The sequence below is a fragment of the Haliaeetus albicilla genome, chromosome 28 (genome assembly GCF_947461875.1).
Source record: "Haliaeetus albicilla chromosome 28, bHalAlb1.1, whole genome shotgun sequence".
Taxonomy (NCBI): Eukaryota; Metazoa; Chordata; class Aves; order Accipitriformes; family Accipitridae; genus Haliaeetus; species Haliaeetus albicilla.
The window spans coordinates 123114-144599 of record NC_091510.1 but is presented as its reverse complement, the minus strand read 5'-3'; the positions used below and the strand labels follow the sequence as shown (position 1 = coordinate 144599).

Genomic DNA, 21486 nt, shown 5'->3' with positions numbered 1-21486 from the left:
ATGGGAAGTGAGTGTTTAGACTGAGGTGGGCACCAAGTATTAAAGACCTCAGTTTTGTGCCAATGAAATTTTTTCTGTGTGTAAGAACACATAATCCTAAATCTCACCATCTAAAGGGATTGCCACAGTTCATTATCCTGCAAAAAATAACTTCTCTAATGCTTTCCATTCTTTCCGTAATCATATCTGAAATCATGAGAGTTGTGCTTACTGCTGTATCTGTGAAATATAAATTGAGATGTAAACGCCATAATTATTCCTCTTGACGTTGGTATTCTCTGATGAATTGGTTGTTATCGCTAGTGAGGCAGAAGATAAGGACAAGTTTCCCTTCTCAACCTCATGCTCCCAGGGTGAGGCATGCATTTACATTAAGCAAAGAAATTTAGGAACATTTATTCTACCTGCCATTGAGTTTTGTGCATAGCATATTCTTTTCACAATCCCAGCTTTTTGTTGTTATTGCAGATATTATGAATAAGAAACCACAGTTGGCCTGGAAGCTCTATCTGAAGATGGAGACCTCAGGGGAGTCCTTTAACCTATTGCAGCTCATTGCAAATGATTGCTACAAAGTGAGTCTTCTCTTTAGAACTTGGTGTATGGCATGTTAATTCAGTGATTGTACCAACAGCCATTTCTTTGATACTTTCCATCATTGTCATCTCTAGTGAACTTTCTTTTATAACAGTGGGATGCCTAATATTGTAGGTGACTTGGCAAGGATTAGTCAGTATTTTAACCTACAAGCTTTCTTGGTAGACAACCCACTGATTAAAATGCTGGTAAATTACCACATGCTTGAGCTATCAATAACAATAACGGTTTCTTCTCCTAGCAGGGATTCACTGTTGGTAGAAATGACAAGAAACTTAGGGAAAAAAATCTAACATAGATTCAGCAAGGAGCCTCATGCTGCATTTTTTTCTGGGACAGTGTTATTTTTTCCTTAAAGATGGTAAAGGCAATGGGAGATACTCCTTTGCTGATCATAAGGAAATGGAAAGAGAATTCCCACATCTACTATTCTGTCTGCCCAAGTGGGGCAAAGAGATACAGGGTGTGTGTAGTCGTTAAGAATAAAACTACTCAGAAAAAATGGTGAGCTTAACTGCCTACAGCGGGATCCCTCCTAACACATAATAATTCTTCTTTTGAACCTTTTCTGAGGGGACTTTTAAAGAGATGAGGTTAGACTAAGCTAGGGGACTTTTAAAGAGATGAGGTTAGACTAAACTGTCTAACATTTTTAAAAGTCAGGCTAGACAAGACAATGTCCACTTTAGCAGGGATGCTCTAGGCATTTTAGAACAAGTTAAAATATATGCTACCTTGCTTGTACTAAGCTTCTAGATTGTGTTTACTAGTTTTGATGCTCCATGCTAATACATTGCTGGCACACCTCCAAATTCTAGTTTATACGAAGCTATGTTAGTAGTGAAGAGATCTTGGGAAGCTGATTACAATTCGGCCTAAATTCCTAACATCTAATTCTTCAGATGGTGTCTATAGACAGTGAGACTTAGCTATGAGTCAAGTTTTTTTGCTGTTCTACAAAGCATGGAAAGAAAACACGAGAGCTTCCTCCACAGTGTGATTGTAGAGGCATATATAAAGAAAACTTGAGAGGATTGTAAGTGACACTATAGGAGAAAGAAATATTTGTTGTCCTATGCAGAGTACTGCTGTGCATGATTTCAGTCAACAGTAATAGGATGCTGTATCTGGCATCCTCTGTGCCATCTACAAGGATGATTGCACTGTGTTGGAATCTAGAGGAGTGGCAGCTCAGTGACAGGAGAAAAGGATGTTCTTTGGAAAAGTGTCATGGTGAGGCACAGGCCACCCACTTTTCAGAATGTATTGGCCAGAGCCAGAAGGTGGACTGAAGTTATTTGGGGAGCAACTGGTTTAGATTTAATTTAAATTAAATATAGAATGTAAAGACAGATTGTGATTTTGTGATTGTGCAAATATAGTAGTTCACTGTTTTAAGAAGGCGGATGGGAGAAGAGCAGAACACAGATAATAGGTGTAAAGCTCATGGAGCTGGTTCAGTGGAGCCTAATAAGAGCTAGCAGCTGTTAGCATAGGCTTATTGAAGATACAGTGACCAAACTTGCCAGCATAGAGGAAAAATAGTAAACTGAGTTCTGTTGGAAAACCTCCCAATGATTCTCAGTTCAGCCAAGCTCCCCAAAGAGCAGCAATATCTGCCTACTATCTGTAACATTATTTTTTGCTGTTTTTCTTCATCTGACCAAGTAACGTGTTCTCAAAATCCTAACACGTAACTGAAAGTCAGAAAATGTACCTTGTGATCTCAAAAACATTCTTCTAAAACTGAGCAAATTATCTCTTACACGTTTCAAGTATTCAATCCACCATCTCACCCTAGAAGTCTTGTTGCTCAAGCAAATGGCTATGCCTCTGGTGTTCCCTGTAGCTGCAATTTCTGAAAGCAAGTTGACAATCAGACCTTATGTAAAATCTCTCACTAGACCATTTTAAGTCTCACTTAAATCAGTTGATTGCTTTGCCTAAATTCTTCTCAAAACCTTATTGTACTCTGGAGGAGAATCAGCTCCATGCTTCGGATTTATCTAGAGCTCTTAAAAACTGCACTTACAGGACTAAATTTTTCAGCCTAATTATGTGTCTATGTATGGCCATAAATGACTGCTCCAAAGACCAAGGAATTTAATTTCAAAAATGATAACTATAGTGTTACAATTTGTCTTTCTATTATATTGGAGGTCCACAGACAGCACCATAACTGTAACTTAAGAGGGCAGTCACACTAGGCTTCACTCAACAGAATGCTGAATGAACATAGATGGAGCAGGGTCAACAGTGTCCTGAGACTAGGTGTAACTAGATGCCCCATTGCTATGCTGATAGAATTTGTTCCATGAGGAAGCTGGGATGCAGAAGTTCTGGCTAATTTCTTGCTGCTTTTCATGCAATAGCCTATCTTATCCATATAGTGAACGGCACATGACTTGGGGTGAAGCGTTTCCTGCTTCTGTGTCAGGTAGAAGGAGGACATTAAACCGATATCTGCTTAATGGAACTAGATCAGATGCCAGTTTGGAGAAATCAGTACTCATTTTTTTCTTTTTAGCTGACACACCTGATAGTGTTTATACTTACTATCTTTATTCCCATCCATTTGAGTGCTTGCCAGTCACCTGTGGTTAAAATCACCATTTATGTGAAGAAAAGGGAATTATTACTCCTTCTGTAGTACCTGTGTTTCTCTGACTAAAATTTCCAAACGTAACTCCCACAGCCTGTCCTTTTTTCTCAGCAGATGCAGGCTTCCAGCCACCAAAGGATGGGAGGTTGTGCTCAGTCTACCTTCTGAGCTCTCTCATGGGAAGATGCTGGCGACAAACAACATTGCTATTCAGGCTTGCCCAAGTGAAGAACACTCACAGTCATAGATAAAGTCCACATGAGTTATACGGACTTCAAAAGCCACAGTTACTGTGGTCACTCCTTTTGCTCAGGAACATTTTGGATTATAGAGGCTGCCGAATCTTGTTTTGTACTGTACTGTAACAGTGCAGAAAAAAATTTAGCTCTAAGTTAAACCCAAAAGACAACCAAATACGTATCTGTGACCATCTCTACATGAGGAAAATTGGTTCCATTTTCAAATGTTTGCACTAGTTTGAAGTTGATATTCTATCAAGGACTTTGGTATAGTCAGTACAACACTAGATAGGGCACCTCATAAAAAAGAATTTCTGTGCTAGTGTTATCTGTATATGATCAAAACAACAGTGCTGATCGTTGCCAACTAATAAAGTTCACAGCGCAGTTTGTATATAATATATTCAAAGACATAGACTAGTAATGTTATAATACCACCTGTTTCCCTACATAGAACTGAAATGTGCCTGTTCTGTGTCACTTGCTGCCTGCAGAAAAACATGAAAATGCACATTGCTTCTATGCCTTACTGCTGATTTCAGAAAACTGAGCTCAAAATGTTTAATCCCCTTCTGAAAGATGGCCATATCGTCAGGAATAATGTTTCACTTTCTGTGCAGGTGCGACAGTTTTACTATTCAGCCAAAGCATTTGATGTTCTGGAGAGACTGGACAGTAATCCTGAATACTGGGAAGGCAAGAGAGGTGCCTGTGTGGGTGTCTTTCAAATGATCTTAGCTGGCCGAGAAGCAAAGTGAGTATTCTGTGTTGTATCTGAATTTATTTTGCTCTTTTCCTGTTTCCAGTTAGCTGTAAGCCAGAATCATAATCTTAGCTTTAGGACTACGTATCCTCTTCCAATTCTTTATTGACCTTTCAGAGAACAGACGCTCTGGCCCATGGTTCCATATGCAGTGTTCAATCTGAAGTGTATCTTCCACACCAACAGTTACAGGTGGAGAATAACTTATCAATGAATGCTATGAACTGTAGGAAACCAAAATACGTTAGTCATTATACTAGGAAGAGCTAAGTTATAAATGTAGTATGTTCTTGAACTGAGGGGAAAGAACCTCATTTCATGTTGATGGCTTGAGAATGGAAAACTGTCCCATGACATTTTAAACTTCATAGAACAGAACTAAGGAAACATTTACTCTGCTGTAGGAAGGGCACAATTTCTCTAAACAGTGAGTAGATGAGACTGTGTTTTCACTAAAATTTGCTTTCTGAAGACACTGTCTATGTCAGACAAATATACTTACTTGATGAAAGCTTAAAGGACATTATCTGTGTTACTGATAATTTTGCTGTCGGTCCACTTCACTGGATGGGAGAATGAGACAGAGTAGTGAGCCTGTATTTAAGAACTGTTCCCTCATGAACATTCTGTGGTGATACCAGATGGCCATTCTCCCCTGGCCAAAGTTGCTGTTTCGTACATGACTGGTAGGTGTGTATCTTGGCTTCTACACCTTCCTTGTATTCCCTTCTCTGCTGGAATAATCTCATTAACTACTGCACCCTTCAAGAGCCCTTTTAGCAATTACTGCAGTAGATGCAGTAAAATACACATAGCTTGCCTGTTTTTCAACATGCATACAAGTTCTTACAGTAAAGTAGCTGGCAAACTGCAGCTTCACACTGGTTTATCCTATTGGTAATGTTAATTTCCATGTTATTTGTATTTATACAGAAGGTGCTTTGACAGCATTAAGCTAGACGTTGCCATACTGAAGACTAGCAAGTAGCATTAAAGACAAAAAAAAAAAAAGTTTGCTTTGTTCTGGGGAACTATTTTGCAAGAGTAAGGATTTATATATAAATACATACACACGCACACAAACCCGAAATTAATTGCATTTTGCTGATTTTTTTATTTTTAAGTTCTCTCTGCGTTGCAATTATATACAAGACTCTTGTTTTGGTTTGGGTTTTTTTGTCCCCTGGGATCTCATCTACTGTGCATTTTTACCTATTCCTGCTCTGCAGATGCATGGACCTCTCTGTCTAGGAACCATGCTTTGTGAAATAGTTTGGATGTGGGTAGTTGTTTATTGTATCGGTTGGGTCTTACCCTCATTTAAACCTTTGCTTTTCACCATTGTAGAGAGACTCTACGGGAAGTACTGCATCTTCTGAAGAGCACTGGTAATTCTCAAGTAGAATACATTGTCCGCATCATGAAAAAGTGGGCCAAGGAGAACAGAGTCCCTGTTTAAGTCAGTGCTACAAAATGAACTGGGTGAGTTACTATTGTGTGGGGCTCTGTACAATGTGGGTCCTGGTTTCTCCTGTCCATTCTGGGTATCTCCTTCCTTGCAGGACTTGAGGCGATCAAGCAGGTTGAACCAGCTGAGCAACAGCGTAGTGCAGTGAGATTGCAAAACATTCAGCAAGTTGGTTTTTTTTTATTAAAGCTTTATTGGTACTTTTTCTGTTGCACCACTCTCTATTCCTCATTCAAAGTTTCAGGTTTTTAGTAGTAATTCTAACCGTCTACAAGTCAAAGTGCTCCTCAGATGTTGCCCAGATTTCTCCACATGAGTTACTGGGCTGCTTTGTGGGTTTTTTTCCAGCAAGCCTTCCAGCCTCTGGAGAAGAATCATTTGTGAAATGACTGAGACAAATCTACTTTAGTAAGTGATGGAATGTTGCAAGTAGAGAGGATGAGCGTGACAACCAAAAGCCAGTACTAGGGTACCAGATAATACATAAAGACTTCTATATACTACCTGTCTGGGATAAAATACAAACTGTATTCTGAGCACTGTCCTTTTCTGGATAAATCTCAGTAATTAATACCTTCATTTCTTATTTTTGTCTAGAAGGATTGCTTTCTCTCTTACCATCTTTTTCAGACCATGGAGATTTGACTGACTGTATTGTTCAATCTTGCTTTGAGGGTTGACACTCAAAACATTTATTCATGTTAATATAATTCATTCGACTAACCCGTTTAGTTAGCAGTCTGATGGATAAAAGAACTGGGTGTTTTGAATCATTTTCTTCATCACTTACCACCCTCATTAGCAATATATTTATTATACTTTTGGATTCATTATACTTTCCTGTTTTTTTTTTAAGGAGAACAGTTTAGGGAGTACATAATTCTAAAAGAAGGCAACAGTTGTAACATAGAAATGTAGTATATGTTTTGTAGTGAAAAACATTTGCATATTATTTGTAAAAGGAAAATTTACATTTTGTAAATTTGTAAAATACTTATGAAGGGTTTTTTTATCTTTTGGGGGAAACTAAGAATACTGTATTCTCTACTGTCTGTGCTTCGATTAAAGCTCTTAATTTAATCTACAGCTGAATGTTTTGTTGGTCTGTGTTGCTTCTTACTGCAGAAGCTGAAATAGTGTGTTCATTTTGCTGTGGAAGAGGGCAGATTCGTTAAATGCACGTTCAGTAATCAGTAGAAGGCAAGCCAATGGCCTTGGTCCTGATTTTATGGTAGTTTGCTGAAAATAAGGAGGCTGGGTACATATGGATCATATACAGTTTTCTGTCATATAACATGTCAGTGTTTTTACTGCTTTGAGCAAAAACTGTGGGTATCATCATTCAGGTATCTAGAAATACATTGATAGTTGTGGTTACTTGCATTTACATGCATTTACATCTAGAAAAGTGATCCATCATCCTAGCAACAATATTAGACCCTTTCAGCAGGGACAGGGGCAACTTTACACTCTCAAAAGAGATGTGAAGGTAGCAGTATTTTCACTGAAAGCAGTTACAAAACACATTTTACTTCTAAAAGGCATTTTTCTTTTCCCTCCCAGTTTAATTAACTTGGAAACAGATCAGGAACACAATTATGAGTCTTGGTACAAAGCTTGAAAAAGTCATGTTGGTGGCTTTGTAGCAGATGTTAAATGCATCTAATTACTCCCTTTATTGCAGCTTAACCTGCAGGAGAGCTGAAGAGCATCCAAATCCATTGCAGACCATTTTACATGTTGGCTGAATCTTCTGAAATAAGTGTGATGGCATTGCAGCATAAGGGCTTGGGGACTAATTTTAAATTCTCTTGTTTGTGACCAGTGAAGAAGTTTTTGAAAACCTCACCTTTATTCACTATAGTCATAAAGTCATATTTGATATGCTAAATAATGTGGGTTTTAGCACAGTGCATTTTATTGACTGGTAATAAAGCTTTTGTCATTTAAGACATAAAGAACAGGGGACTGCAGGGCTTTGCCTTGAGCAGTGATGAAATAAAAGATATATTACATGTTGTCCTAGCATTTAAGGTCTTGGTAATGGAACAGATATGTAGGTACTATTAAAATGCAGAACCAGAAAAGTGCTGAAATATTGGTGTTCATTCTACCTTAGAAATACGTTCTAAGAACATTCTCCACTGTTTAATCTGAGATCATATTCAAAGAACAGACATGTGGATAGAAGTTGCCTTAGCTGATACAGAAAGGGAAGTTTAAATAAAGAATTTCGAAAGCTGTTTCTCAGGTAGAGTTAACAAAATTTCATCCCTGCCCATTTCTGTATTTCCCTGAACTGTGGAAATTTAAGGTGTCAAGGTACTCTACATAGGACAGCTAGGAGTGAAAGTAGATGTGGAGAAAAACAATAACAAAAGTGACCTATACAGAACAAGCAGGCAGTGAAGAATGCATGTGCAGAGTCAGGGAAACAGGTAAATTTATTGGGTTGGGAGTAAGTGAATATAAAATTGAAACAGTGGCATTTCAGATAACGTAGTAGAAGAGACACTAAGGCAGAAAGAAATTGCTGCATCATTAGACTTTCAAGGAAGAGTACGGAAAATACAGTTATTTCTTATACTCTGGTTGTGGAAAATAAGCTATAGAGAATGCACAGAAGGTACTGTGCTAGGAATCATACCATTAATAGCGACCAGCAGAGAAAGCCAAACCTGAAACAGCATGTACCTGCTTTTAGTTGGGCGCTGACCCATTCCTGGCAGGTAAGAAAGATGACCTTTAATTAAACTGAGTAATACCTGAACAACATTTATGCCAATAACATCTAAGTGAATTACACTGTAGAGGAGGACATCTATCCTGTCTGTTGCTGCAAGTGAGTTCCAGGATAACGCCTGCTTTGGCCAGCATCAGAACCGATCCAATATAGCAGCAACCCTCTTGGATTAATTCTGGAGTCCAGCATATAACTTCTAAGCATAGTAACAGCTGGAGCCAAGTAACATACTAAACTGGAGGTGGCAAGTTCATTGTGAAGGAAAAGTCACGTCATGTTCCAACTCTGTGGACTGTAGCAGGCGTTTAGGTAGATGTGGTTCCCTCAGCTTGAAGATTCCTCATTGATCTTCATAAGAAAGTTGTCTAAAGTTGAATAAGGAATTTGGCCATTAGCTAGTAAGACACAAAATAAACAATTACATATATAGCTGTTGCTTCATGTAGCTTCACTATATGGGAGCTGTACATGCATTGAGGAATGCACCTGGTCTTTGCTCATTGGTTTACTCCTTAACCAAATTTTCCCTGTATGATCTCTAGAAGTAATTTCCAGTCACTCTTTTTTGAGTTTCATTTCCAGCCTTCCCTCTCCTCATTTCATCTAATCATATGATGACTAAGTAGATAATTGCATGAAAGTGCCACCAGTAACCACTGAAATCAAGTCATTAATCAACTACTAGATAATATGGCCTGACCCTACATAGTGCAAAATGGTAGATCTCATCGGCTCATCTGTGTGATGAGTCCTATAACTAACTTGAATTTCCATAAAAACATCTGCCAGAAGAACTTGAGGGTCTTAATTTGAAGATGGATAATGAAAAATCCATAGTTTCACTTTGCAGTTTGTTCAAATGGTTAAATAGCCTTTGCTCTTTTAGGAATTGTACCTTAATTCTAAATCCAGCTTGTTTGGCCTTGTTTTCTAATATTTGATTCTTCCAATGTTCATCTTTGCTGTTAGTCACTAAAGCCTAGTATTCTTTATTTTGGTTTGGGTTTTTTGGTGGGTTTTTTTTTCATCTTTAGGTATGCATAAACTGCAAGCAAGTCACCTCTATCTGTATGAAAGACAGCATCCCTTGTAAGGGTATTTTCCAGGCTGGAAAGCTGGCCATCAGTTTGTCAACAGAGTTTTTTAAGAAACATGGCCATGTAGCACTGGGCATAATTTATCACTGTATTTGGCATTAGAATATGGTCCTCCATACCGCGGCTTACTATTCTCCTACATGTATACTCAAAGACTACATTTACCCTTTTTGCCATATTATTACAGGGGGAACTTGCATTAAATTGCTTCTCGACCACGATGTGACATCTAGAGTTTTTCCAGAACTGGTATTTTCCAGGATACAGTCTACCCTTCGGAGGAGACAGCCTACCTTTAGCTCTACAACAAATACATATTTTGTTCAAATGGGCTCAGTTTTCTGGCCTATGCAGATCACTCTGTGCAACTACCTTATCCTCACTAATTACTAGTCTGTTTCTCTGCAGCCTTTTCTTAGTGCTGTTTTATATCTATGTCTGAATCATTAAAGGATATGTTGGATCCTCCGTCCTTCTAGGACCCTACTAAAGGAAACCCCCAAAACATTCTATTAATGATGACTGATGGCTACTTTTCATCATTTGTCAATCTCAGCTTATTTAACATGTACCTTATGGATACTGTAGTACATTATTCTTTTAAATCAGGTATATGACATTCGAAACGTATGTATTGCGTTTGTATAACTGCAATATTGTTGTATTCAGCTACACTTGTAAAAGATTGGTGTCATGGGAGCTAATACTTCCCATTCATTCTTTATTAGATGAAGCTTACAGCATCCCAGAAAGATTGATGGAACCCAGTTGTTCAAGGCTGCTTGCAGAATTTGAAACTTTTTTCTTTGCCCTGTAATCACGTTTAGAAGTCACACACCAAAAGCTTACTTTTGACTTTGTAGAATTTAAACTTTCATTTGGAACAAATAAAACAGGCATTTCACATCTCTGGGCAAGGGACAGTTCCTAAATTCCTTTTAGGTCTTGCTTAATTGATGAATTACACTAGCATCTATTGATAGATTTAAAAATAAAAATCTATATTTAGTAAGAGCTGTGACTTTTGAGAAGACTCACTGTATTCCTCAAATAAAAAGAGAACTTCTGTTTCGGTTCATGCTTACGCATGGTGTTGTGCTTAATTGCTCCACATTATATTACTTTTAGTAATTCTTGAAGAGAATTTAATATAATGAATGCAGTAAAATAAGTAATGGCCTTTAAAATCTTTTTACAACTAGATCTTCAAGAACCTGGGAGTTATTTTGACAGGAAATATGCTATGGGATAGTTTGTAGCAGTTCTCAGATACAGCTAAATGTAACTGAAAAGTGGGATACTACCTATGCTCACAAATGTATGTCTTGAATATCAATCCACGTATGATAGCTGTGTCAAAGAAAACTTTAGGAAAATTAAATTACAAAAACTGATAAACCAGGTCTTAAACAGCCTGGTATATTCCCAATGCCAATGATTATCATAATATTGCTATTCTACAAGTTCAATCTTATTTTTGTCTGACTTACTCATGATGCCACATTTGCTGAACTTAGTAATCACTGAACAAACTGGGAAGCTATTTACTTATATAAAACAATGGTGGTTTTGCCCATCATTTAAAGGCAGAAGAGCTATTTTCAGGCCACACCAGAGTAATTTCTGAGGCAAGCTTTACAAGGCTTCCCCCTCAGTTTAGCTAGTTATTACCAAGCAGGTTCTATTGCTGTGACCGCTTTTCATTTCTTCCCTACCGAGTGTTTTCCTTCCCATCGATCCACTACCATTGTTATCAATTAATATGTATAATATGATTGAAATAACCAGGAAGCTGCTAAAGTCCTGTGTACAGCCCCTATCAGTTAATATTTAAAATAGGAAAACAGTAACTAGACATGCTTTAGGGTTTAGGAATGAAATGCTATACAATGGGGCTTTATGTTTATGTCAGTAAAGGTAATGGATTGTGGTCTGATCAACAAACCTTGAAGAACTGCTTGGAACTGCCAAGATGAGGGAAGAAGTAGGTAAAAGGTAATTCCTACAGCGGGAAGTCACGACTACCGACTCACTGACCACCTACTCAAATGATACCACCTACTCAAAAGAAGACAATGAAGGAAGAAGACAGAGTCTGTGTTCTAATTTACATGAGGGGCGAAGAAAGAACCAATCATTAAGGAAAATTACAATGAATATGTATTAGTTAAGTGTATAATTATGAGGATTTTTGAGACAAAGGGGGTGCTGCCTTGAGACAGACACCCATTCATGCGCATCAATGAAATAAGTTTGAAAATACCTCGACTCTGTGTGTTATTGATTGCACACCAGGTAAACGAACGCAGACAACAACATGACTGCCTTTTCAGGACCACCACGAAGTACTGCCAAAGTAGCGCTGTTCTCCACATCTCTCTTCTTCCCCTTGCTCCACCTCTGCTCATTACTTGCTTCCCTCTGCGTCACAGGCATTCGAGGCAAGATTTGTTCAGATTTGTAAAATATGCTAAGTCCTATGGAGGACTAGAAATCAGCACGACACTAAGAAGTAACTCAGTCTCTTAAAATGGTGAGGAAGTATTCAGATAAGTACACAATAGAAGTTAAATCTGACTGTACAACTACTTATCAATGTAAGGGGGAATTCTTGTAAGGCCAGGAAAATTACATTTGAAATAGAGCTGTCATACAGAAAATGTAGCTTGTTTTCACAAGCTTTTCTGCTGTGTAGCATCCACCCTATTCTTAAAATCATCACTGCTATTGCTGCTATTCTACACTTGTTTTAATATGCTCAAAAATCTTTTAATTTCTTATATCTTCTCAAAATACAACTTGAGGTGGTAAGAAAACAGAGTTGAATAAAATTCCATTTGTCTATTTAAATTATTAATGTATGGAAAATAGTTTTTCATAAGTAATTTTTCAGATGCTATTTTTAATGCTGTGGCAACTCAAAAGCAGCTTTGTGTTGAATCTGCAAGCTCGGTATGTAGTTAATTCTTGGTGATGAATATGTGCTTTGCTTTTTGAAGGCAATTTGGCTTGGAAATCATGGAAGTATGAAAATGCTGAGCTGCACATGCAAAATACGCTTCTGAGTATTCTGATCGTAAGCTTGTATGAATGTTAAAAATGTAGTAATTTGTTTATGCAATCACCCTCAGCTGTCTGTGATAATGTGCACTTATTTAGATGTAGAACTTTTATATAAGTAAAAGCAGTTTCCAAACTGCTGAGAGGCATTGAAAAAAAATGGTTAGGAAATTGGAGTTTTTGTAAGATCAGTCTGAAAGTCAAAGGAGGAACTAGAGAAAAAAAATAAAAGAAAATTTCTCCAAGGTCACAGCCAAATATTATATGTCTTTATGATTCCTAGAAGGTTGCTTTGCAATTTTCATCTGTATTATAGGTAATTCTCCTTTTTGGGAAGGTGAACATTGCTTGACAGTTGTTTTCCAAAGAGTAACTATACTAATTTTTAATATATAACAGTATTTAATAAATATATTTATGATAATTATGAAAATATTTGCATTTCACTAAACCCCAGAAAACATCAGAGTGGCAAGGGACCCAGGCTAGTCTGGCCTGCAGTCTGACTGGCTCCGTTTTCATGGACACTAAGAGTGTTTGTCTTGTCCTAGGTCAGCGCTCACAAGAGAAACCAACGCTCAGCAAGAGCAAATCGATGGCACATTAGCTTTTGTATTGCTGAGAATTACTTCCAGACCCTTCTACCTCATTAAACAGCATTACTACTGCTTTTAGTGTAGAAATTGCCATTCAAGCTGAGAATTCCCTACATGGCCAATCCTTCTTATGCCTGTTACAGGTGGGTGGGGTAGCTATTTGAAATTGTGACTCGTATATTCTTGTGTGGTTTTAATTACTATTGGAAGAATAAAACCAGCAGACAACAATACAGAGATAAGGCAATAACCTGACTCCAGAGTTTCAGACAAGCTGGTAATCTTCGGCTGCCTCCGGGGGTGCTGGCCTGATGGAACAGGCTTTTCATCGGAGATAAGCAACCCATGCTGCAAGTAGCTTTAAAGAAATGGTGCAAATGAGGAAAAAAGTAAGGGACAACTCCCCAGAGCACATAATCCCTCTCAATCTCTGTAAATATCTAGGTGTTTTTACACTGTCAAATGAGTAGGTGTGAATCATAAAGAGCTACCATTAAGGCAATCTGTTCTTTCCAAAGGCAGCTCCTCTTCAATTTTAAACTTAGATTAAGTACAGTTTAAGTGACATTTCTAATCACAATCAACACAGGACAGGCAGATGCTCCTCAGTTTAAGTTTCTTCACCAGTTTGTTGAATTCTGCTCCCTTTTTATACATTTGTACTTTTAATGAAAAAAGCTTTTTTGTGTGTGTGTCTGTGTGTGTGTTACTGGGTTACTCCTCTACAAAATCTCTTCTGTGTTTATTTCTGATGTACCCCTTCTTGCTATTCTTTACATCTAGAAGAAGATTCCAGGATTTAAACTAAAAGATTTTTTATCTTTGGTAATTCAGTGGGTTTAATTTTCTTGTGACCACTTAAAAGGTATATAATTTTTTTTACCTCTATTTCTTCCTCCTTCTTAGAAAAGTAAAGGTTAAACCTGCAAGGAGGAATTTCCCAGTGATTTTTAGACCTCAAACTAATTGTCACTGCTTGGCAGAGAAAGCCTTTCAGATGCTGACATTCGCAAATTAATTTCAGTTAAGACACGGAGTCCACACACCACTTCACCTAGAATCATCACTACTGGAGAAGTTTACAGCTTATTTGTCAGCCTCAGCTGAGTTCACCCTTAACATTAGGAAAGCTTAAAGACCAAAGTTGCATGCTTGCTCCAGCAAGAAATCTTGACACTGGAAGCAGAAGCAATTATTAACAGTTAAGTAAAAAATAAGATGTAAGTAGAAAAGTGTTGTTACCTTGTTAGTTACAATTGACTTTGCTACCATTATCTGAGGGAATAAATTACCCACGTTCTGCTTGGTAAATGCACCAATTTAAGAGCTGATGTTTAATGTCTTAATATCTTACCTTCTCTCCAGGATTGAAAGCTGTTCCCAACAGCAGCTGCTTCATGCAGCTTGCTCTTCCTTGGCCAAGATGCAGATCTTTCCATTTTCTCTCATCCCTTTTTCTTCCAAACCTTCCATTCCATGTAAACTCAGCACTTGAGGCTTTGAATTTTCTCTGAGGTTCCTTTAAGTTAACAATCTTATTCCATTTATTAGCTTAAAGAATGTTACAATGTTCTGTAGAGCATAAAAATCACCAGTCATACAGAAGTTGTGCCAGTTTTGAAGTTCTCATTGAGAAATTGCAGGTGAACAGCACAGATGATACATAACACCCCCACCTTTGGTTGAGGAACTCACACTGCCATGACATACTGTAAATCCCTTTACTTTTCTAGCATGAAGACTTGCCCTGGTTTCTAGCTTATTTTTAATGTGAGATAAAAGCCAACATTCTGTTTTCATCAGCTACCTACCAGATACCTAGTAGTGCCATTTGTGCCGTCCTGGCACACAACACAGTATTGGAAGACCATTCCTCATTTCAAGAAGTGAACAAAAGATACATCTAAATCTAATTCTAAGGTAAAACGTGTTCCCAGTTACAGGAGCAGCAACTACCTTTTGCATAAAAAATGCTGCTAGTCTTAAAACTTCCTATTGTCATTGAAACCTTGAACTTTGGATGAGGTTTGTTCAAAGCTTTTCTTGAAAGGAGTCCAGTGTCTCATAGGCTCAAACTTTCATTCTCCAAGAAGTAAGGTTTGGCCAGTTCACGGAGAGCAATATACCAACATATAGGATTAAAGTTCACACTCATGGTTCCTCTGCCTTGAAATTTTCATAAATGAGTATTACTGCCCTGGTAAAGTATATCCTAATTACCTGAAGCTAATGCACTCTTTCTAGTCCCAACATCTGGCATTTCTCTGCCTGCTTACAGTCCTTCTGAACCACTGTTTACTTCACTGAATAGAGTACTTTGGATGTGGCAGAGCAGCTGGTAATAACTCCAAGTACATGTGCCTGAGGAGAGAAAGCTAGAGGTATATACTGCAGGAAACAGTATTTTTAATTAAAAGGTTAAAAAAAAAAGATGAGGGTGAAGGATCCTGTAGATAAAAGAAATTAGTTTTCCAAATGGTTTGCAGGGCATTGGTGCTTGGTTTTGGAAAGAGAGGGGGTTTTTAATTCCTTGATTCTGGATCTAGCAGGAAGCAACCTAGTAAAACTGTACAAGGGGAGACAAGTTCAAAAAAAAGCACACTTGAACTCAGAGAGCCTCATTAAATAGAACACCAGCAATGCCAGCCACATTGTTGGTGCAGTGGATTATTGTGATGCTGCAGCAGTGCTAGTGAAAGCTACACAAACACCATCCTACCTGCAGCTGTATCATCTCCTGACATAGCAATGAATGTTGCAGCTGCTGTGGCAGCAGTTTCAGGAAAAGGACCAGGAGGATCAACAAGATGCCTGGTTGTACCATAAGAAACCAAGACACCAGGAGGATATAGTGAAGAAGCAACCCATGGAAAATGAGGATAATCTCACAAAAAAACCAAAGCCCAAATCTGGCAGAAGTATCTCGGAGACATTTGCATGGCTGAGATCTGACTGGCACAGGCATGAGCTGGCTACCAATGTAGCTCCTGCCTCAGTGTAGGTCCCAGTGCTCACCTGAAGCAAAGCAGAAGACAAACTGCCATCCCATGCCACCTAAGCTTGCATGGGGAAACATATTATTGATACAAGCAGACCACATTTTCCCCCGCATTCCCATCCTAGGGCAACAGCCTCACAGTTCATGGAAGTAAAGTATTCAGCCTTTGAAACTGACAGCAAGCTTCCCGGAGATAGGCACAACTGATCGTAAGGACAGCTCTGCCTTCTGGTGGGACCCTGGGCCTGTGGTCCAGTGGAAGCTGTACAGGCAGAACAGCAGCTTCCATTAGGTCCAGGAGAGCCGCTAGCACTGCTCTGGAACGAAACCAGGTACGGCTCTGACTCTAGCGCAACGAACAACAACAGCCCAAAAGGAAGAGAGAGTGCTGGAGGTTTGTCTCCCAGACAGAGGAGCCATCCCAGGGCAGAGCAGGAGGATCCCACCTGCACCAGGGTAGAGGCCTCTGGTGGCTTACTGGGCTGTCACCGTTGTTTTCTGTGTTTGAAACAAAGTCAGGTCAAGAAACTTCTACTCACCAATGTGGCTGTAGCACCTGTAGTTCTGAGCATCCACTTTGTACGATCTGCTCATACTGTCTTTCACCAATGAAATAAAAAGCAGCTTCAAGTTCTCCCCAAAATTACTCTCTCTCTGCCGTTGTTACATTTTTTTTTTTTAAACTCTTAATGTACCTCTCTCAAGAGACACTTTCGTTATTAAGTGTCCTTCAGATAACATACAAAAAGAAGGAATCTGTACTCTATGTTGGACTATTTTACCATGAGAGAAAGCAAAATCATTGGCAAAACATGTCTAATTACTTATTAAAATTTTTTTTTGTATTTATTTTGTGCTCCACTGACAAGTGCAGCACATTATACTATATACAAACAATACCTGAGACAGAGCTTAATGCCAAAGAACAAAACAGGTAGCAGAACAGAAAAACAATGATGAAAAAAATACAAATCTAACTCCTCTTGAAACTATTTGATATGGCACAAGCCTGTAACTCTTCTGGTGTATTCAAAACTAAATTTCTGGAGAACTTAAGATCTAGTGGATTTGGTTTGTTTCTTGGGAGTCTTTCCTGAGTGCTTCCAGTATCTTAGACCAAATGTAATGATAACATATTCCAGTAACTGCTATGCTTGGATCTGCTGCCAAGTTTCTTTCTGATTTAGTTCAGATACTCAGATCCAGAGCAAACTGTCTTTGGTAACTTCACTTTAAATTCAGAGATCCAGAACTACTGTTTGTCTAGTTGCATAAACAAATGTTGAGCCTCATAAAAAAAGATGTGTGCTCCAAGACGCTCAGAGGTTAGATAACATAGAAATATGAGGGTTTATTTGTCTAATTAAACTCCCAGAAGAGAGAGAGGAAGAGGGGGTTATATAAACAAACCAGTAAGTATCTACAAAAAACTTAGATGTGAAAGGTTGCTTCTACTATCAAAGTCTGCAATCTCATAACTTAGAGCAAATGGCTGCCTGAAACTATTTCCAAGAACTACTTCTGTTTTTCTCTGTAACTCTATCATGGGGCAGATGAGTTATTCCTATCCAGCTTATTTTTTTCCTACTTAAAAAGCATGTTAAAAATCTGACCAGGATGTGCTTCCAGGTGTATCTACACTACAACCAAGATAACTTAAAGTACTGAATTCAGATAGTTGCAAAACTAATTTTCTTGTGGAGTACCTGTCCTATGTTCATTACTTGTGAATACATATCTTAGGGGACGAAAGACAGAACTGAGTTTTAGGTTGGATACTTAAAATGCACAGCTTACCTTCACCCCTTTCCACGGCTATGGCCAAGTATTACCTGCGAACAAAAATTGTTTTATTCCTGTTGTACTTATTTCAATGTCTAGTCTTCCATCTGGTAATTGAAAACAAGCATTCAGTAGAGCTGCAGAAGAGCCCGTGATTTCCATGTAAGACTTTGTTTGCTGAGCAATAAATTGCTCTTTTGCTGAGAAAAGGTCCTTTTCTACCATCACAAGGTTTAATGACATAGACTGCATAGAAACTCTGATGAGAACTAGAATCCTCCTGGCAGGACCTGCAGGTCTGGAGTTTAGCAGTACTCACTCAGTTTGAATCCAGAAATACATTGCCTATTATGTGTATCATCAGACAGCTGTCTGAAATTCTCAACAGAATAACAAGTGAGATTTCAAAATAATTTTATTATGATGCTGCAAGTAAAAACATATTTGAGGAATACCTCTACTGAGCTTGCTAGTCATACTAGAATATGCAAGGTTTTAAGATAAAGCAAGTCCCTTTAACTATAAAGCTCAACAAAGCCTTTCGAGCTTCAAAAGGAGACAGCCTACGCTTCTGAGATCAGGTCAGTCATTCCACTGACTTCCTGCTGCAGCAGTATTCTGGAATGTCCTCCACTCCCTGTTAGTGAAATCATAACTTTCAATAACACCGTTCTAGTGTCACAGATCTTCTCTGGAGTCTAGATGAAGGTAAGCAGTCAAGTCAAAAGACTGCATATGCAATGAGAGGAAAACATCAAGCCCTGTGATGAATGCAGTTTGGAAAGTGGAGTAATGTGCTGCACAGAATGGTCTGCTATAATTATCCAAAATAATACACGTACGTAAATTGCTTGGTTTGCATAACACGAGTACATGTTTAAAAAGAGAACAAAACCCCTCCTACTTAGTATTTCTGAGGCTAAAAAAAAGCAAAAAGTGATAACGTCTTCCTCTCTGCTCCAATGAAGCTGGCGAATACAATGCACACGAAGATGTTCACAGTTTCCTGAAACTTAGCAGCGCCTTCGTGGCACGCCTCCGTTGGAAGTACCGGCCATCAGTCTGTCAGAGCAGGTGGTGACGGACCGAGACACTTGCCCTGTTCGCAGGCAGCTCTTGCTCACGAAGCAAGTTTCGCTGCTGAGGCCCTGCCTTCCTCACGTTGTTGTCCCCTGTCGAGAGGGCAACTCTTCCTCACCGCCCCCCCCCAACTGCTCCCTGCAACAACAGCTGGTAAGCTACAGACCAGGCATGGCGGCAGAACAAGCTGCCTCTGTCCAGAGGACAGCCTGGCAGCCAGAGCAGCGTCTGCTCTTCTGCAGAAGCAGGCTGGCCTCAACCCTGTACGGAGCGATTTTGTCAAACCCCGATCTTCTCAGCTGATCCAGCTGCGCCTCAGCACAGCGCGTGCTGCCGCCACCCTTGCAGCCCGCAAACAGTCGGTCTCCCCCGCAGCTGGACCCTCGACCGCGTCTGGGACCGAGGAGCGTTTTGTTCTGGTGACTGACCTACAGCGGCCGGACTCAAGAGGCCTCACGGCGCCTTCCTCTCCGCGGGCCCGGCAGCTATCCCACGCTGCCCCGAGAGGACGAGCCTTGCGCGGCCCCGTCAACAACACCCGCTGCCGCCGGCGGGGGGGGGCGCGGGGGCAGCCCCGGTCCCGCCGAGGGCTCCCGCCCCGGCCAGGGGGGCCCGTTCCTCCCCTCCCGCCTCAGCGGGGCCGCGCTCCAGGGGAGGGGGTATCCCTGCCGAGGCCGCTCCCCTGGCGCCAACGGCCGCCCCCGGGCAGCCGCGAGGCGGAGGCGCAGCCGCCATTGCCCCGCGACTGCGTGCCGGCGGGCGGGGGCGGCTCGGGGCGGCCGGGAGGGCGGCGGGCGGCCCGGCGGGCCGCGGGCCCTTTAAGGCGCCGACGGCAGGCGGCGTGCACATCGCCAAGGCAACTGGGGGCGGGCGCCGGCGGCCGCGCTGACGTCGGGGGGAAGCTGAGCAATAACAACGGCGACGCGGGGCGGCGCGCCGGCGTCGGCGTCCGCGGTGCGCCTGCGCGGCCTGCGGGCCTGCTTCTATTTATGTGGGGGGGCGCCAAGATGGCGGGGGCGGAGGCGGCGAGGAGAACGTAGGGGGGCAGCTCCGACCGGGCGGCGGAGGGGGGGAGGGGAGGGGAGAGGGAGGAGGAGGAGCCGCCGCCGCCGGCGGCGGGAGGGAGCGCGGAGAGCGGTGTCACCGTAGCGCGCGAGGCGGGGGCCGGCGAGCGGGGGGCGGGGGGGGGGGCGGCGCGGCGGAGGAGGATGGCGGAGCCGCGCCGGGTGCCGTTCATTAGCCTGTCACCCGTGAGGCGCCGCGAGGGCGAGAGCCCGGCGCTGGAGCGGGAGCCGGCGGGCCGCGAGCCCGAGCCGCCGCCGGCGGGCCGCGAGGCGCCGCCGTTGGCGCCGCCGGAGCCGCCGCACGAGCTCTGCCGGCCGGAGCCGCCGCCGCCCCGCGAGAGCGCCGCCCGCCTGGAGCCGCCCCGTGAGACTGGCCGGCCCGAGCAGCAGCCGCAGCGGGAGCCCCCCCGGCCCGAGCCGCCGCCGCTGCCGCCGCCGCAGCTACCGCCGCCGCCGCGCCAGAGCAGCCGGCAGGAGCCGCCGCCACCGCAGGAGGCGCTCCCGCTCCGCCAGACGGTCCGCCTGGAAGTGGTGCTGAAGGACCCCACCGAGGAGGGCTGCGTGGAGTTCAGCTACCCGGAGCTGCTGTTGTGCGGGGACTCGCGGGTACGGGACCTCCTCTGCCCCCCCCCTTCTCCCTTTGCCCCTTCCCGTCCCCTCGCCGAGCCGGGCCCCGCCGCGCTTCCTCCTCCTCCTCTTCCTCCCTCCCGGCGGGCAGCTGCCCGCGTCCCTGGCCTCGCCGATAACGTTATCGGTCGCCCCGTGCTGCGCGGGGTGGTCCCGGCCCGGCGGGGCGGCGCCCCGGAGGGAAGTCCGCCGGCCTGGCCGTAGCTCCGGGCTCCTCCTGGTGCTGAGGCTGCGCCTGTGCCCGTGGGGGGGGAAGGGGAGGCTCCGCGCTTGTCGTCCCTGCGCCGGCCGAGGGCTCCCGGCGTTTGCTGCGAGCAGGGCCGGGGGAGCGCCAGTGGCTTGTGCCCAGCTTACCCTACCTCACTGTGCCCGCCTGGGGAGCGGTAGTGTTGCATCCCTCCCCCCTTCCCGGGAGCTTTTTCTGGCAGCTGAACGAAACTGTTACCGCGCCGGTCTGTTTTCCGGATAGTCTGTAGGCTGTGGGCAGGCAAATGAAGAGTTATTAGCCCGGCTCTGCTGCGAGCCTTGAGAAGCAGTGAAGTGAGCATTAGCAGACTTGGAGAGGAGTTTCTGCAGTCTTTGGGGGGGGGGGCGGGCAGGGATGAATGAGAGTTAATGTTGTTGAAACTATAGCCTCACCTGTTAGAACTTCATTCGGGGGGGGAGGGGGGAGAAGGACTTTACCTTTTCTTATTCCTCCCAACCGGAAGATATCTGGTACTCGAACTATTTTTGGTTTGTAAGGAGGAAAGCATGTGCAGACAACTTTA

At 42.3% G+C, this 21486-nt stretch overlaps 2 protein-coding genes and 1 long non-coding RNA gene across 11 annotated transcripts in view; 2 read left to right on the top strand and 1 right to left on the bottom strand.

The window, feature by feature from the left end:
• The window catches only part of IFT56 (intraflagellar transport 56), a 55759-nt gene extending 41369 nt beyond the window's left edge, over positions 1 to 14390 (top strand). For 2 of the 8 annotated variants that reach the window (XM_069773659.1, XM_069773652.1), the window contains 3 exons: positions 469 to 575; positions 4059 to 4192; positions 5549 to 6755. In XM_069773659.1, coding sequence (XP_069629760.1) covers positions 469 to 575; positions 4059 to 4192; positions 5549 to 5660 — 353 coding nt within the window. In that variant the 3' untranslated portion in view covers positions 5661 to 6755. The other 6 variants (XM_069773658.1, XM_069773657.1, XM_069773656.1 and 3 more) reach the window with 6 other exon arrangements.
• Positions 6592 to 20070, bottom strand: LOC138682526 (uncharacterized). 2 transcript variants are annotated; one of them, XR_011322639.1, is made up of 3 exons: positions 15386 to 20070; positions 14520 to 14737; positions 6592 to 8777 (listed from the first exon to the last, which is right to left on the bottom strand). It is a non-coding gene; the product is annotated as an uncharacterized lncRNA (long non-coding RNA). The 2 variants fall into 2 exon arrangements; XR_011322638.1 differs by lacking the exon at positions 6592 to 8777 and adding an exon at positions 13376 to 13523.
• Positions 20071 to 20201: 131 nt separating this feature from the next.
• The window catches only part of UBN2 (ubinuclein 2), a 57579-nt gene continuing 56294 nt past the window's right edge, over positions 20202 to 21486 (top strand). Inside the window, exon 1 of the mRNA XM_069773651.1 lies at positions 20202 to 20695. Within this exon, the coding sequence (XP_069629752.1) occupies positions 20234 to 20695 (462 nt within the window). The 5' untranslated portion in view covers positions 20202 to 20233. The remainder of the gene's footprint in view (positions 20696 to 21486) is intronic.